The sequence below is a fragment of the Chiloscyllium plagiosum genome, chromosome 14 (genome assembly GCF_004010195.1).
Source record: "Chiloscyllium plagiosum isolate BGI_BamShark_2017 chromosome 14, ASM401019v2, whole genome shotgun sequence".
In the NCBI taxonomy this organism is placed as follows: Eukaryota; Metazoa; Chordata; class Chondrichthyes; order Orectolobiformes; family Hemiscylliidae; genus Chiloscyllium; species Chiloscyllium plagiosum.
This window is the reverse complement of record NC_057723.1, coordinates 9340384-9358099: the sequence shown is the minus strand read 5'-3', so window position 1 is coordinate 9358099 and position 17716 is coordinate 9340384. Positions and strand designations below refer to the sequence as shown.

At 41.8% G+C, this 17716-nt stretch overlaps 1 protein-coding gene across 2 annotated transcripts in view; it reads left to right on the top strand.

The window, feature by feature from the left end:
- LOC122556467 (TBC1 domain family member 9B) overlaps positions 1–17716 on the top strand; it is a 59070-nt gene that overhangs the window by 24020 nt on the left and 17334 nt on the right. For both annotated transcript variants that reach the window (XM_043703130.1, XM_043703129.1), the window contains exons 11-18: positions 172–289; positions 3251–3536; positions 4799–4928; positions 5442–5540; positions 9724–9792; positions 11664–11904; positions 13930–13995; positions 15272–15349. In XM_043703130.1, coding sequence (XP_043559065.1) covers positions 172–289; positions 3251–3536; positions 4799–4928; positions 5442–5540; positions 9724–9792; positions 11664–11904; positions 13930–13995; positions 15272–15349 — 1087 coding nt within the window. The remainder of the gene's footprint in view (positions 1–171; positions 290–3250; positions 3537–4798; positions 4929–5441; positions 5541–9723; positions 9793–11663; positions 11905–13929; positions 13996–15271; positions 15350–17716) is intronic.

Sequence of the window (17716 nt, the reverse complement as noted above, 5' to 3'; positions counted from 1 at the left end):
CTCTCTCTCTACCTCTGCCTCTCTCTCTGTCTCTTTCTTCCTCTCTCTTCCCTTCTTCACCCCTTCCAAAAAAGAGGCAGCTTCATTGCAGGGAGACATTCCCATTTTGTGAACCTTGTGTCCTTCTCTGACAGGGCAGATACTGACCACCTGTTTCCACATTCCTTATAGGCCATGAATATTGTCACCTCTGTCCTGTTGCTGTACTGCAATGAGGAGGAAGCGTTCTGGCTCCTGACTGCTCTGTGTGAGAGAATGCTGCCTGATTACTACAACACCAGGGTAGTTGGTGAGTTGAAACAGTCTTTATCCCTTCAGTTTTGGGCATTGTACTTCAGGCCTTGGAGGGAGTAGGCATGCATCCAGCCAGGTCCATGGACGGGTTACTGAGATGAGACACACGAACCGTTCTCTGTGTGGAAAAGTTGCACCTTGTGTCCTTGTTAAAATTTTCTTCTCTCACCTGAAAAATATGTCTGAGTTTTGGACTCCCTCTCCCTAAGTGAAAAACCCTTGCTATTCGCCTTATCTATGCCCCTCATGATTTTGTAAACCCCTGTAAGGTCACCCCTCAACCTCCCATGCTGCAGTGGAAAAAGTCCCAGCCTACTTTTCTAACTTGAACCCTCCATTCCTGGCAACATCAGGTAAACCTTTTCTGAACACTCCAATTTAATGATATCCTTTCTAAAGCAGGTCAACCACAACTGCGCACGATAGTCCAGAAGAGGCCTCACTAACAGCTCTAATAAGTAGTTAGTACATTAATGGGAATCAGTAAAACTACAATAGGAAATCTTACTCTGACTCTTGGCACTAAAGTAATCAACTTTATTTGACATACTTAACCTTGATATCAGCTACACTGCATCCAATGTAGTCTTGAGTTCTTTCCACTAAAAGACTGGGACTGGTTTGATTAACTATGCTAACTTAATGTGTCTTTTACCTGTGTTCTTGCTGATGTTGGTGGTATCTGTACATAAACGGTTCTGAAGAGAGAGCCTGATCACTTTCGTTTTCATACAGCTCACAAACGTCATCAGTTCTGAAAATTGAGACACAAAAGATCTCAGTGTTTCGATGGTGGCGAGAAAAACTGTTCAGTTCAGATAACACTTCTGGATTTTTTTAAAATTCTCACTGGTCTGCTTGGGGCAGAAGGCCAAGATAATCTCTTTTATGCACACAAGGCATTTGCATTGGAACATGAAGCTGTAGCCTAGAGGTAGGCAGAACTACTCAGCTTCCCTCAAGCCTGCTGAATAGCAACAGTGGTCACTCAACCACTGAGCCCATTGCACACGATCAGGAGGAGGCCATTCAGCCCTCGAGTCTGTTATACAGGAACAACAAATTAAACTGATCAGTAACTCTCTTCTGTCTGCCTGTGATTAATGTACCTTATAAATTAATTATAAATTGACGTCCATCTTAAGCTTCAGATGGTCCTCCCTAACGTCGACAGCTTTCTGTTTGCCAGGGAAACAGGGAAGAGATGGTTGTGGCTGTTGGAGGTTAGTCATCACAGCTCCAGGACATCTCTGCAGGAGTTCCTCAGGTTAAATGTCCTAGGTCCAACCATCTTTAACTGCTTCATCAATGACCTTCCCTCCATTGTAAAGTCAGAAATGGGGTTGTTCACTGGTGCTGAACCTTGCTCATTCATGATGTCTTGGGTATGAATGCAGCAAGGCCTGGACAATGTGAGAGTTTGGGCTAGCATGTGACAATGAACATTTGTGCCACACGGGAGCCAGGCAATGACCATCCTAGACAAAAGAGAATCTAACCATCATCCCTTGTCATTCAATACCATTGCTGTATCTGAATACACTTGGTAATAATTAACATCCTGGCATTTACAATTGACAAGAAATGGAACTGAAGCATATGAAAAATCCTTTACACACAGTGAGTAGTTAGAGTATAGAATGCACTGCCAGCCAGATTCAACTAAAACATTCAAGAGGGCACTAGACGATCATTTGGATAGAAATAACATGTAAGGATATGGGGAGAAAATGCAGGAGATTGACACGAGATAATGATGCTTATTTGAAGAATGTGCAAACACAATGGGCCAAATGGCCTCCTCCTGCACCATGACAATTCTTAGATCCTGTGTGTTCCTTATTCTTTAGGGCATTTTGGCGAGATAGAGTGCCTTCTGCTTTAGCTAGGTCCATGGTAGGAAGGCCTGTGGGTGACCTTCTTAGGCTGTTGGCAATTGAAGCCCTCAAGGCATTTACTGTCTTCTTAAAGGTCTTTTCCTGTTACTTGTGGGTTTCCAAATGAGGATATCTCATTCACAAGCACTTAGTGCCTGGCATCAGAAAGTGAGTGTTTTACTGAGGGCTAACACCTACTTTCGCTGCTGAACCCATTGCAAATCCTACCATCACTCGACTGTGCCTGGGCAGTGCTTGCCCTCTCATGGATAAATTACCAACAGCGGCCACTGCCTTTCTGATGGTGCAGTATGAGCTGTCTACCTCCAATTGACTATGGGCAGGTGGGACCTTTGCTCCTGGGGTCCTTGGTCCAAGGGAAAATCTGTTGCTGCCCACCAGGTAAGTGCCCACTTAGCAACTCTTGTATTGGGCCTTCCCAAAAAGCTCTCCAGTCATTGTCTCCATTAAATTCCACCCAAAGTATTGATTAAGAAGCACACCCATACCCTACCCTTCAAGAAACAAGTTACCTGTTTGGAAATTTCAGGACGAAACTTGGCTGAATAAAGCCTGCAGGGGGACTTGAACATCTGAGTGACAATTAATGAAGAAACACAATGTCTGATCTGTTGCATGGCAGTGAATCCCCTGCTATACTATGTGTCTATCACATTATATTCAATCCCGGGAGTGCCTAATTGACAGTCCTTGCCTAATGTGTGATGTACCTGCCCTGGTGTGTCTGATAGGAACATCTGGAAGAAGTGTTACGTTGCTTCTAACCCATAGTGCTTTGGGAATGACACTGATAGAATGGTAATAGGGGCCATGAATTTGATTGGTTTGTTTATAGTTGGGGAGTGGTGTTGGAGTCCAAACCCAATGCAACAAGCTAGTGTATTCGGTGTTCTTGCTTGTTACATCAGAAGTAGGGGCAGGGGGAGGCCCTGCCCTGCCATCCAATGTGACCTATCTCAACACTAATTTCCTGCACCATCCACACATCCTTTACTGTCAAGAAAATTAATGAAATAAGTCCAATAAACAAGGATGATTGATGAATTATTTTCTTGCAGGTGCACTGGTGGATCAAGGTGTGTTTGAAGATCTGACACGGGAGCACCTTCCCCTCCTCTACGAGTGGATGCAGGAGCTGGGTGTCATCAGCACCATCTCTCTCTCCTGGTTCCTGACGCTGTTCCTCAGCGTTATGCCATTTGAAAGCGCCGTGGTAGTGGTTGACTGCTTTTTCTATGAGGGCATCAAAGTTATCTTCCAGGTGTCTCTTGCTGTATTGGAGGCCAACATGGAGAAGCTGCTGAATTGTTCTGACGAGGGAGAAGCCATGACCATTCTTGGCAGGTGATTAACTGACCAACACCATCTGTGCTTGGCCAAATCCAAACTCGGTCATGTTCCACCCTGGAAGAATTGTCAGACTTTGGTAGATTCTTAGTGTAGCAGATCATTTTGTTCAGATCTTTGAAAAAGCTATCCAATTAATCCTACTTCCCTTTCATTGCGCTGTAAATATATCATTTTCAAGTATCTATCCAATTCCCTTTTGAATGTCATTATTGTATCTGCCACCAACTTCCTAATAAATGATGCACTCTACATCACAAGATCAAACTTGACTGTTAGATTCTTGAATTTCATATCATTTATTATTGAGATGGACCAGGTAGTGCAGGGAGAGCACTGCATCTGACCTGGAAGTGTTTGATGGGAACAGCGTATAAGGAGCTGTCCCCACCCCAGCAGTGTTTAACAGGGACAGTATAAAGAGAAATAACTCTGTATCTAACCTCCTACTTTACCTGTTCTGGGAATGTTTTATGAGTGCAGTGTAGAGGCAGTTTTATTTTCAATTATGGACCAGGTAGTGCAGGGAGAGCACTGCATCTGACCTGGAAGTGTTTGATGGGAACAGCGTATAAGGAGCTGTCCCCACCCCAGCAGTGTTTAACAGGAACAGTATAAAGAGAAATAACTCTGTATCTAACCTCCTACTTTACCTGTTCTGGGAATGTTTTATGGGTGCAGTGTAGAGGCAGTTTTATTTTCAATTTAAAAGAGAGAATTTTATTCTGTGTCTGGTCCATGTGCTATATCTGTCCTTGGGAGTGTTTGATGGGGACAGTGTCGAGTTTTACTTTAAAAGAGGGAGTTTTCAGTTTAAAAGAGTAAAGGGAGCGTTGTACCTAGCCCAATGTTATCCTTGTCCTGGAGATGTTGAAGGAACTTCAATATCAGTTTAAAAGAATTTATCTCTGTGCTGTACCTGTCCTGGGAGTATTTGATTGGGACAGTGTGGAGGGAGCTTTACTCCGTGTATAACCCCATGCTGCATCTGTCTTGGAAGTGTTTGATGGGGACAGTGTAGAGGAAGTTTTACTCTATATCTAACTCCAAATTGTAGCTGCATTGGGGATATTTGATGGTGACGGTGCAGAAAGCTTTACTCTTTAAACTTAATGCTGAAACTAGCTGCTTGAATTTACAAATTATTCTGTCCCTAAGTTCTAACATAGAGTATATAGTTTGCTGTAAAATGCTGTCAAAGTTTGGTCCTTGTACCTGTGCATTAAATTGTCCCTTGAATTTTTTTTAACCTAATTCAGATACCTGGACAATGTTTGCAACAAGCAGTGTACATCACAGCCAATCCCACATCTACATGCTTTGCTCACCAGTAGTGATGACCTTCCACAACAAATAGACATCTTTGAACTGATTAAATCATCGTATGAGGTAAGTCCTTAAACAAAAGATCCCGCCATTTTTAAATTGTTTACTTTGGGACTGATCTCTCGAAGATAATGACTTGTTCTGCAAAAAAACTTTAAAGGGCCAGTTGACAGAGGCTGGCCAACAACTTCATCTCCTGCCTTTCACTGGGCTCTCTCCTCCTCCAGTCCCTGATGTATTTTTTTTAAACTGACCTGGCGACACCGATCCCTGAAATTAATGGGAGCTTGCTATGCCTGTGTAGGCATATTGGAGCAGAAGTTGTACTTACTGCTGACCTTGCTTTTGAGCCCTCCACCATCAACCCCATTTGATATCGGCATTTAAAGAGTTGTTGTGAATGGGATGGTGAGGGAGTCTTGTGGGAGACACCAAAGGATTCAGTGTCAGCCCTTGGAAATCTTACTCCAACTGGCAGTGACCTCAGAAGTGGTGTGTTTTCGAATAGTTATGGGAGCAGAATTATCAGGTGAGGTCAACTCTTTCAGGAGCTAATCTTTTTTTTTCTATATTTAGAAATTTGGGTCAATCAGAGCGGATGTGATTGAGCAGATGCGATTCAAACAGCGACTGAAGGTCATACAGACACTGGAGGACACAGCCAAGCGGAGCGTGGTAAGGGAAAATAGTTCTTCCACCATCCTAAAAACAAGTAGTTCATCTCACCATTGCCTTGTCACAAAAAAGGCTGTTGGAGGATTAGAGCATTTTGTTTGATTCATTCATGTGGTGTGAGGGACGCTGGTAAGACCAACATTTGATTCCCATGAAACTGAAGATCAAGCCTCACGATGCAGTAAAAACACAATTCCGCAAACAACGGAAGGTTTGCTGTTGCTTCCTCTGTCTGCCATGTGCTAGTCTGACTCCATGTTTGATCCATCAGTTCTTTTTGAGAGGTACCGTGAATTGGATGTGAGAGCAGTGTTTGTTTATTTTCCCCTACCTCTCTCATGGTTCCTTATTCTTTCTCTGAGGGTTGGTGACATTCACCAATTCCGCACAGGCCAGTGGAACAAGCTTGCTCAGTTCTGTGTCCGTGCATGTGCACTCGATGCTGCATTCTGGTCTGGGCAATTTGGTAGAAGAACATTCTTATTATTCTGTTAAAGGAAGCCATTTGATCCACCTTTTTTATGTAGACCCCAGTCCAGTTCTCCATGCCTGTAGCTCTGTAAGTTTATTTCCCTTGAATGTTCATCTAATTCTCTTGAGATCATTCATTGTTCATGAGGATGATAGAAGTAGGGAGAACAAGTTCCAGACTGGATACTATATTAAAAGAAAAAGGTCTTTCTCGCATCACTCCTGCTTCTCTTTGCCCAAACCCTTAAGTGTGTGTTCCCAGTCCAAATACCATCAGTTATTGGGAACATTTCTCTGTCTGCCTATTTCAAAGTGTGTCATATTCTTCTAGACCTCCATCAAATCTCCTCTAGTCTCAACCTCTCTTGCTGCAAGTGGATTCAGCTTCTCCAACATAACCTTTGTAGTTAAACTCCCTCATCCTTCACGCTGTACTGATAAACCTCCTCTGTACCCTCCAAGCTCATTGAATCCTTAATAAATTGCAGTGACCAGAACTGAAAATGGTAGTCTAGTTGGAGCCTAACTAGTGCTGTACTGAGGTTCAGCTAAAAGCTCATGTACTCAATGCCTCTTTGTAGGAAGTCAAGATTCCAACCATGCTTCTGTTACAACCTCCCACTTTTGAAGACAAATGTACCTGAACCTTTGGTTCTCTGTCCCTGCACACACAATGCCATTATGGAATTATTATATCTCCCTATCCCAACTGCCCAAGATTCATCACTTCACACTGTTAAATTCCATTTCCCACTTGTTTGCCCTTCAGTTATCCATCCCACGTCCTATGGCATAATTTTTAATATGTCTGTCATGCCTTTGAGTTTGACATCAGCAAATTTCAAATTGTGTACGTTCTTCATTTTTATTCCTGGTTTCAATTTAATGTATTTATAAAGTCAGAATTATCATTGACAGAAATAGAACATTACAGGCTGGTCATTATGGCTTGATTTTAAAATTGCTCTGCTAAGAGCTACCAAGGAGAAATAAACAATATACTTGTGCTTATTTATGGAGCACCTTGCATCATCTCTGGCTGTAAAGCTCTCAAACATCCAATTAGTACTTTTGATGTTACCATTGTAATGCAGGAAACACAGCAGCCAATTTACACTCTGATTAATTATTTACAAAATAGCTCCAACAAACAGCAATATAATAATGACCACTGAATCCTGTCTCTATTAGTGATATTGGTTTGGAGGTAAATATTGGCTGGGATATGAGGGAAGGTCCCTCCCCCAACTTATTCTAGGCTGCTGAATAAGCTTCTGTTTAATGTGTCATTCTTCAGCGGTGCGACCACCTCTCAGTACTGAGTGAATGGAGAGTCAGCCTGGATATTGTGCTTAGGTTTCTGAAACGGATTTGATCCCATATTCCTTACGTTTTGGGGTGCAGTTTAAGATTTCACTTCAGGCCCAAGTCAACTTCAATAATTGGTTGAGTCTCAGAGGACCAATCTAAATGTTTACTAGCCCTGATTAGTTACAAAAATATTTTTTCACAGTGGTAAAGGACATATTAAATCTTTCATAACAAGTAGAAAGGAAAAACTTAATTAAAAACATTTTTCAACCTCTCAATTTTGTTGACTGAAATTCTTCTGTTTTCAGTTTTTCTTGCGCATAAAGTCACTAAGAATCAGACCTTTAATTTTTTTACTACTTTTCAAGAATCAGACCTTATTAACTCTTGCTTTTTACTATCCTCTGTGCACAATTACAGACATCCTGAACTCTAACTGACTTTTGGGTGCATGGACAGTTCATAGTCAGTCTTTTATTGGGTGATAGTATCTGTCCAATTCCTGATTGCTTTTTTCAGAAGTGATGGTCAACTTGTGACATCATATCCTACTGTTTTCTATATTTGTTCATCAATATGACAATTGCTTTGCAAGATCATCCCTTTTGTAATGACTTGTTCCCCATAACTTTCGAGCTCCTTAAACATTTGCCAAAATAAAGTGACACCAGTGAACTCATTTATATGTCGTGAGTATGTAGCGTTCTGTCCTCGTAGTTTATCATCAACTCAAATTTTCCAGTTATAGAGTCATAAGTTATAGAGATGTACAGCATGGAAACAGACCCTTCGGTCCAACTTGTCTTTGCTGACCAAGATATCCTAAATAAGTAAAAACTGAGAGAACTGCAGGTGCTGTAAATCAGAAACAAAAACAGAAGTTTCTGGAAAAATTCAGCAAGTCTGGTAGCATCTGTGAAGAGAGATCAGAGTTAATGTTTTGGTCCAGTGACTCTTCCTCAGAACCTTCTGAGGCAGGGTCACCAGACCCAAAATGTTAACCTCTGATTTCTCTTCACAGAAGCTGCCAGATCTGCTGAACTTTTTCAGCAACTTCTGTTTCTATCCTAAATAAATCTAGTTCCATTTGTCAGTTTTTGGCCCATATCCCTCTAAACCCTTCCTATTCATTTTCCCATCCAGATGCCTTTTAAATGTTGTAATTGTACCAACCTCCACCACTTCCCCGGCAGCTCATTCCGTACACGTACCACCCTCTGCATGAAAGAATTGCCCCTTCGATCCTTCTTAAATCTTTCCACTCACACCTTAATCCTGTGACCTCTAGTTTTGGACTACCCCACCCTGGGGAAAAGACCTTGTCTATTTACCCTATACATGCCCCTCATTATTTTATAAGGTCACCCCACAGCCTCCGACGTTCCAGGGAAAACAGCCCAGTCTAATCAGCCTCTCTCTATAGCTCAAACCCTCCAACTCTGGCAACATCCTTGTAAATATTTTTCTGAACTCTTTCAAGTTTAATAACATCCTTCTGATAGGAAGGAGACCAGAATTGCATGCAGTATTCCTGTAGTGACCTAACCAATGTCTTGTGCAGTCTCAACATGACCTCCCAACCCCTGTACTCAATGCTCTGACCAATAAAGACAAATGTACCAAACACCTTCCTCATTATCTACCTACGACTCCACTTTTAAGGAGCTATGAACCTGCACTCCAAGCCCTCTTTGTTCAGCAAAATTTCCCAGTACCTTACCCATTAAGTGTATAAGTCCTGCGGAAACAGACCCTTCAGTCCAATGCATCCATGTCGACCAGATATCCTAACCTAATCAAGTCCCATTTGCCAGCACTTGGCCCATATCGCTCTAAATCCTTCCAGATGCCTCCACCACTTGTCCCAGCCTCCACCACTTCCTCTGGCAGCTCACTTCAAACATGCACAACCCTTTGTGTGGAAAAAGTTGCCCCTTGGGTCTCTTTTATATCTTTCCTGTCTCACCCTACACCTATGCCCCCTCGTTCTGGACTCCCCCACCTCAGGGTAAAGACTTTGTCTATTTATCTTATCCATGCCCTTCATGATTTTATAAACCTCTATAAGGTCACCCCTCAGCCTCTGATGATCCAGGGAAAACAGCTCCAGCCTATTCAGCCTCTCCCTATAGCTCAAATCCTCCAACCCTGGCAACATCCTTGTAAATCTTTTCTGAACCCTTTCAATCAGATGCAGCTGAATGAACACAGTTATAATACAGTCAACATTCTGCATTTGCTTTTCGTGTAGATTCTCCTCTGAGTGAGACTGAGTTACAAGAACAATAGTTTGCAAGATTATTTTGATCTTGGGTGAAACTTGTGCACACCATTGTGCAAAATTGTTGTGATCTTTCGCTGTCAATTTTTCTTTATCTCCCACATGACTGTTTTTTTCCAGGTGCGTGCTATCCTGACGGAAACTGCCTTCAGTATCGAGGAACTGGAGGAGCTTTATTTACTGTTCAAGGTCAGTGGATGTGCAACGCGATAAATCAATCACAGATTACACTGTGAAATTTAAATTTTATAAAGTGCTGGTTGGGTCTTGTTTGGAGTATGGCAAACAATCCTGGGTAACCCACTACTAGAAAGCTCTAAAGAATATGGAGAGAGTAGCAGGTTACTTATTGGAGATGCTTTAAATTAATTTGCACGTTGTGTTTGTCACTGGTTGGACCAGCTTTCATTGTCCATCCTTGGTTCACCTTGGGAAGATGGTGGTGAGCTGCTTTCTTGAACTGTGCATGTGAGGGGTGGGGGATTAGATGGACCACGATGGGAGCTTTGGGAACAGGAATAAGGAGTCGGCCCTTTTATTTCAGTGTTCCTTTTCCGCCATCCATTGAGATTATGGTTGAGCTGTGACCTAACTCCATATATCTGCTTTGCTCCGTATCCTTTCGTACAAATAGATGTTCAGTCGAGTTGTTTGTTTGCAGTCAGTAAGAACGTGCACCTATTGTGCCTGTTTCATTGTAACAAAATAACAACAACATTCTCTGGCTCATTCCTCAGAGCTATGCCTTGACTAATCGGAGTAAACACTGGCCACTGAAAGCAAACGTGCAGGTGCAGCAAGCAGTTAGAAAGATGTGGAGGAGCAAGGAAGTCTTACTGCAGCTTTACAGGACTCAATGAGACCGTACCACCAGTATTGTGTACAGTTTTTGGTGTCCTTACCTAAGATAAGATTTACTTGCCAGCGAGGGAGTGCAGCTAAGGTCCACTAGACTCATTCCTGGGATGGCAGGTTTGTTGGATGAGGAGAGATTAGAGTTTAGAAGAATGAGGGAGGATCTCATTATCACAGGCCTGAACAGACTAAGTGCAGGGATGGCTTTTGTTCCCTGGTTGGGTGGTGGTAGGGGTGTTTGGGGTGGTTACAGAATAGGGGGGGGTCACAGTCGCTGGATAAAACGTAGGCTGTTTTGGACAGATGAGGAGAACTTGCTTCATTGGCGAACGTGAGGAATACTTTACCACAAAATGCTGTGAAGGCCAAGTTACTGAATATGTTTCAGATTGAAAAAGATTTCTAGAGGCTAAAGCTGTCAAGCAGTATGGGGTGAGAGTTGGGAATATGACATTGAGATGGAGAATCAGCCATAAACATGTGGGGCGAGCTTAATGGACTCCATAATCTGCTCCTCCTGGTTTGTGTTTCTAATCTGCATGGTTTAAATTTAAACAAAGATTGGCAGTTAACTGTCAGTCATCATCAAACTGGTACATTCTACATGGAAACATCTCTACCAATTGGAATTCACTTGCAAATAAATAAAAACGCTGTTCTTACATCCTCTTTGCATTGGTATTCTTGCGAATGCCCTGATGAGTCACAAGATGAAAAGTTCTTTTAAACATAAATTTAGATATGGGAAGATGGAGATTTAGCACACTTCTGCGTTTCCTCTTCACCGAGAACTCCATGGGTCCAGCAATACTTGCCTTTCAGAATCTCACCATTGTCTGCAAATCCCATGACCCTCCCCCTCCCAACTCTGTAATCTACTCCAGCCCCTGATACTACTACTCCAATTCTTGCACACGCCCAACTTTAATTACAACAGAATTGGCCGACACATCTTCAGCTGTCTAAGTCCCAAGGCTTACTTTTTTAAAAAAACTTTATTCCTCTTTGACTGCCCCTTCTCCTTCAAGGTGCTCCGTTACAAAAACTTAGCCAAAGAGAGAGTTTTTGAATTACCAACCCTAAAGTACTATCCTGTGACGCCAGTGTTAATTTGACTATCTGCTCCTGTGAAGCATCTTGGGATGTTTCTCATTGTTAAAGCCACTATATAAAAATATCCATGGTTTTTTCCTTTTCCCCCTCAGGCCAAACACTTGATGAGCTGTTACTGGGGTGGGAGCAGCAGTGCAGCAGAGAGACATGATCTCAGCCAGCCTTACCTGGAGCAGTATCGCATTGATTCAGAGCAGTTCAAGGAGCTGTTTGTGGTGCTATCACCATGGACCTGTGGACCACATTCTCAGGTCCTCGCTGGGCGCATCTTCCGCCTCTTGGATCAAAACAGGGACTCGCTTATCAGCTTTAAGGAATTTGTCACCGGGCTGAGTAAGTGTTCATTTTCCTCTCCTAAAGGTGTCTCTGGGAACAATCCCACAGAAACATCAAACCGTGCCTGATAACTCATCGACTGGATGTTCTTTTTGATGCTAGTCTAGAACTTGGGGCTTTCAATATCAGGTTAAGATTTAAACATTTAGGGCTGAAATGGAAAATGTTCTCACTTGGGAAGGTTAGGAGTCTTTGGAATTCTCTACCTAACAACAGGGCTGCAGAAGGTCAATTGGTGAATCAATTCAAGTCCGAGATTTGTGGAAACTGAGGAATCAACAGATACAAGGGCAGGGCAGGAAGTGGAGACTGGTAGAAGCACATGATCTTCTAAATCACAAAACAGGCTTGTGTATGACCTACTCCTGCTTTGCATTCCTATGTGTTTGGTGAATGTCAGCTGACATGGAGACGGAGGGAGACACCAATGCAATGAATCTATTAGATAAGGGGTAAGCGTGTATCCTGTAATTGAAGAGTCAGCCATGGTTCAGAGGGTAACACAATTGCCTCTGAGTCAGTAGTTTATGGGTTCAAGGCCCAATCTAAACGTTTGAGTGTCTATCGGAGTGTTAGCCTCCCAGTGACAATACTGAATGAAGATCTCACTGTTCAGGTGTTTTCTTTGTACTAAAATGTTTAACAACGTCCCTGTCTGTCCTGTGGGAGTGAAGTATCCCACGGATCTAATCAAAGAAGGGCAGGGGAGTTCTCTGTGATGTCTTGGCTGTATTTATCTCTCCACTAACATCGCTGTTTAGGTGGTTGTGGGAATAGGGAAAATTACAAAATGGGTAGAGACAAGAACATGACATTTGCCAATAGGGATGAGACTTTTAAAGTGGGCATTCTTGAAGAGGAGACAACTCCTATCACTATATCTATATGAACATTTTAGAAACAAAACGAACTGTCAGAAGGTTATTGTATCTGGGGAGTTTTTGATGCTGATATTGGCTCAAATCCAACCTAAATTGTAAGGCTCATATGAATTGTAACTTAACACAAGTTAATTTGGGGATGTGGGTGTCACTGGCAATTTTGTGTGTATGTATGATTCCATGAGTATGACTGTCAGGCTGTTTTTTAACAAGTCTGTGAGACTGCGTTCCCAATTTTGGTACTCATCCCAGATATTAATAAGGAGAACTTTACAGGTCAATAGTCACATCTGTTCTAATGAAAGGTCTTGAACTGAAACATTCAGCTGTCTCTGTCTCTCTTACTTTTGGCATTCCTTGAATTCCTGGGGCATTTAGCATCTTAGCTCAAGTGTCCTTATGTCATGGCCAAACTCAGGGATTTGAGTTTGTTACCTGACTCTGACTTATATTAATGATGTAAACGTAGAGCCAATTGCAATAGATTCCTGCTGTAACTCAGCTCAACTAATACATCTTGTAGTAGAGGCTGAATCCGGTTGGTAGAGTTCAGTAGCAGGTCAAGCCTATCCAAGGAAAAGAACCTTTCATTTCTATAGCAACTTTTCACAGTCTTACGATGTCCCAAAGACTGCACATAGCTGTACAGCTGATGAAACAATTATGAAATGTCCTTGTGCTAGAAACCCTAGCTATCAATTAGCACACAATGAACTCCCAGAATGGTCAGGTGATCTGTTTTACTGATATTGGTGAGGAATAGATATTAGCCAATCCAGAGGATTCCTCTGAAATTCTCCAAAATAAAGGTTATGTCGTTTATTTTTTCCCACATTTATCCGAGGCAGGTGTACAGCTCTGCTTAATGTCAGATTGAAAATGCGACATATCTGACAGTGTTGCACTCTGTCAGCACTGCACCCTAGTCTCATCCAAGATTTTACGCTCAAACCCTCAGAAACAAAAAAGAGAAATTGCTGGAAAAGCTCAGCAGGTCTGGCAGCATCTCTGGAGAGAAATCAGATTAATGTTTTGGGTTGAGTGATCCTTCCTCAGAACCCTCAGAGTTGACTGCAATTGAAATGTGAGATGATGGGTGATTGAAAGTCAGGCTTCATGTAACTTGGATTTTATTTGCTAGGCGGAATGTACCATGGGGATCTTGTGGAGAAGCTGAAACTGTTGTACAGATTGCACCTGCCACCAGGTAAGATCACGAGCAATAAACTTTCTCATGCATGCTTCTTCTCTACTCACCTTTGATTTATCAGTTGCAAGGCTGTATTTTCCCACTTTAGTCAGTTCCCCTCTGGAATGTGCTAGATTACACACGCACTTAGTTTTTATACATGAGGGAGGGGATGGCCTAGTAGTATTATCACTATACCATTAATCTGGGCACCCAGGTAATCTTCTGGGGACCTGGGTTCAAATCCAGCAATGACAGATGATGGAATGTGAATTCAATTAAAAAATATGTACTTAAAAGACTAATGATAACCAGGAAATCATTGTTGACCGTCAGGAAAACAAACCCAGGTTCACTAATATCCTTTAAGGAAAGAAATTGCCATCCTTAGCTAGTCTGGCTTACGTGCAACTCCAGATTCACAAAAATGTGGTTGAGTCTCTAACGCCATCTGGGAGATTAGGGATGGACAATGAATGCTGGCCTAGCTAGCGATGCCTTTATCCTGTGAATGAATGGAAAAAAATATCCCTGGTCAGTGAATGCAAGACAGATTGTTGACTGTAAAAGGCACCACAACTGAGTTAGATCCCATCTGAGTCTAGATTAGAGTGGTGCTGGAAAAACACAGCAGGTCGGGAATGATGAAGGGCTTTTGCTCGAAACGTTGATTTTCCTGCTCCTCGAATGCTGCCTGACCTGCTGTGCTTTTTCAGCACCACGCTAATCTAGACTCTGATTTCCATTATCTGCAATCCTCACTTGCCTAGATCCCATCTGATCCCAGTTTGGAAATATGGGCTAGTGATCAGGAAGAGCATTGGTAGAACACTTGTTCTCAAACTCCTGAGTAAGCTTTAGCTGCATCTCAGCTAAGATGGGAAAGTGCTGGCAGTGAATCCAGAATGAATTTGTGTGGCTCAGTCCTATTTTGTGGCAAGAACTCAAACAGAGGTTTAGCACTGAGAATCTCATGAATAAAAAAAAAAATTCTGCAAATTGTGAAATACATTGCGATTCAGTTGGAGTGGTGAAGATGGGGGAAGATTAGAATCAGAATTGTTTTCTTAATAATCTCCAATAAAGAGGACTCTGATCAATGTGGGACTGCAGTCACATGCTTCTTAGTTTTCCCCTTTTTGCAGATAGGGAAGGAATTTTTAAGAATTATTTAGATCATGTGGTTAAATGTGTCATTTTATAAAAACCTGGAGCTCTGTGGTGCAACTCTTTGCTGCGTGGGATCTTTATGTACAGTTGTGACTCGGTTTCGATGTCCCCATTTCTTTTGCAGCTCTTTGGCCAGAGGAGGAACCAGCGCTGGAAGCTGCTCAATACTTCACTGAAGACCCCTTGGCTGATGTGTCTCATGGTATGTGTGCAGAGTTCTTCCTTTGGTTGTACTTTTCACGAATCCTATGTTTCATTTTTCCCTGAGGGATCAACTGCAAACAAGTGCTTAGAATTTTACAACACAGGAAGAGACCATTCAGCTTATGAGGCTGTGTTCTGAATTCTGGTTGGATTTGTCAAATTTAGTACCGTATCCCCAACTTTTGCCCCTGCAGCTCTATAGTCGTCTTCTAGAATGTGTCTGGTCACCTCTTAAAAATTCCTACTCATTATATTTCCACTCTTTCTGTGGATGCTATTCACATTGTAGCAACTGATTCTTTCAGGCTTCATTATGACCAAAAAGTGGAAGATCTCTAACAGTGCAACATTGTTTGTCATGTAACTGTTTAAAAAAAAACCTTCCATGAGAACATACCTTTGACTTATAGTTTCTGCTCAGGATTTAGTGTAATGCATTATATCTATACTTAACTGTTGGAGCTCTGGAAAAGCTCCAGTATCAAATACAGATTCTGCCCTTAACTTTTACTTGTGCAAGTCTGGTGGTAGACTCATTGGAACAGGAGAAAACCATTTATGCATCCTGTTCCACAGTTCGATCAGATCGTGACTGATTCATGCCCTAAGTCTACTTAACCTGTTCCGCTTTATATATCCTTTTATCCAGGAATAAAGCCAGCAATCTCAATCTGAAAATCTCTGATGACCCCGATCGCCTGCAGTTATTTGGGGGAGGGAATTCCAAACTACTTCTGCCTTTGATGTGAAAGCATGCTTACTGATTTCACTCTCTCCGACTCCAACTCTAATGTTTAAGACACTGTCCCCTTTGTTTTGTGTTCCCTCAACAGAGGAAATAGTTTCCCTCTCTAGTTACCTTGCTGGATCCCATTATCATTTTAATGATATTGATCAGATAATCCTCAACCATCGGAACGCTTAAGAAAAATGAATCAACTTCTCTTGCACAATTTACTGTTTAATAGTGAAGCAATGCTTCCTACATTCTGTCTCCAGTGGCCTTTTGAGACCTTGGCTTTCTCAGTACCTTTTGAGTCATTAAAATGCTTTCAATTCTGTGGCAATGCTCGAACTGGAGAGAGCTACTACTATAGGAGTAGTAGTTGAGTTACAGGGACTATAATATGAATTGGAGATGTCTCAGTGTTGAGTTCCTCTGACCCAATTTCAGTTAAATAAGTTATCTGCAGTAATGATATGGTTAAAGGAAACACTTGAAATTTATTGAACAGGGAAGGACTATAATTTTGTTTTCAAGAAAAAAAGAACTCTATATAGAAAACGTTTTCTTTTATCTGAGAGATATTTTAATATGGATCAAAAAATTGGAATCCTAGGATCTTAAAGCACAAAACCTGGCCATTCAGCCCATTACTCAATGCTAATTCTTTGAAAGAACTATGCAATGAGACTCTTTCCCATCTTCAGTATTATTCTTATTTTGCATTTGATTTTCTAATTATTATAGGCACAATTGTCATTCAGATTCTGAGTGAACTTTACTCCTTTTTAAAAGGGTAATGATGATGGAACAGTAGCTCGTTTCAGAATTGGTGGGAATTGGTGACGATATATAGTATTGTGTAAGAGGTATGCTTCAGCTGCACATTTTCTTTAAAGATTTGGATTTTGGAGTAGGTATAAGATTGGAGCTATTGCTGCTCTCTACTCATTAAAGAGTAAATCCTCCAAAGCCTTCCAGTGACTGCAAATATGCAGTTAAATGGGATAATCGGGATGCTCCTTGTAACAATATCCTGCTGAGGGACTCCACAATGAAAGATGTGAAAGAAGGTGAAATTGCTATCCAGGTAATAGAGACCCACCAAACTGCCAAGGAAAACTTCAGCTGATTCATTCCAGTGTATTGAAATTTTCAAAGATATGATGAGTATTAACCATTGCTAAACATCAACTCTGCCCCTGAGAATTAACTTAAATGTGCAGAGTCTTCTTCCTTGAAGTTATAATTATTGTTTGAGTTTGAGGACAAAGCAGGATTACCAGAATGTTAGCGCAGCTGGTGTGCGATAGGAATGCCAGGAGAAAGGCGGTTTTGCAATCTAAAAAGGATTCAAAAGATTGGACTTCGAATCATACAGATGTACAGCATGGAAACAGACTCTTCGGTCCAACTCATCCATGCCGATCTGATATGCCAACCCAATCTAGTCCCACCTGCCACCCATCTAAACTATCCCTCTAAACCCTTATTCATATCTCCATCCAGATGCCTTTTAAATGTTGCAATTGCACCAGCCTCCACCACTTCCTCTGGAAGCTCATTCCATACACATACCACCCTCTGCGTGAAAAAGTTGCCCCTTAGGTCTCTTTTATATCTTTCCCCTCTCACCCTAAA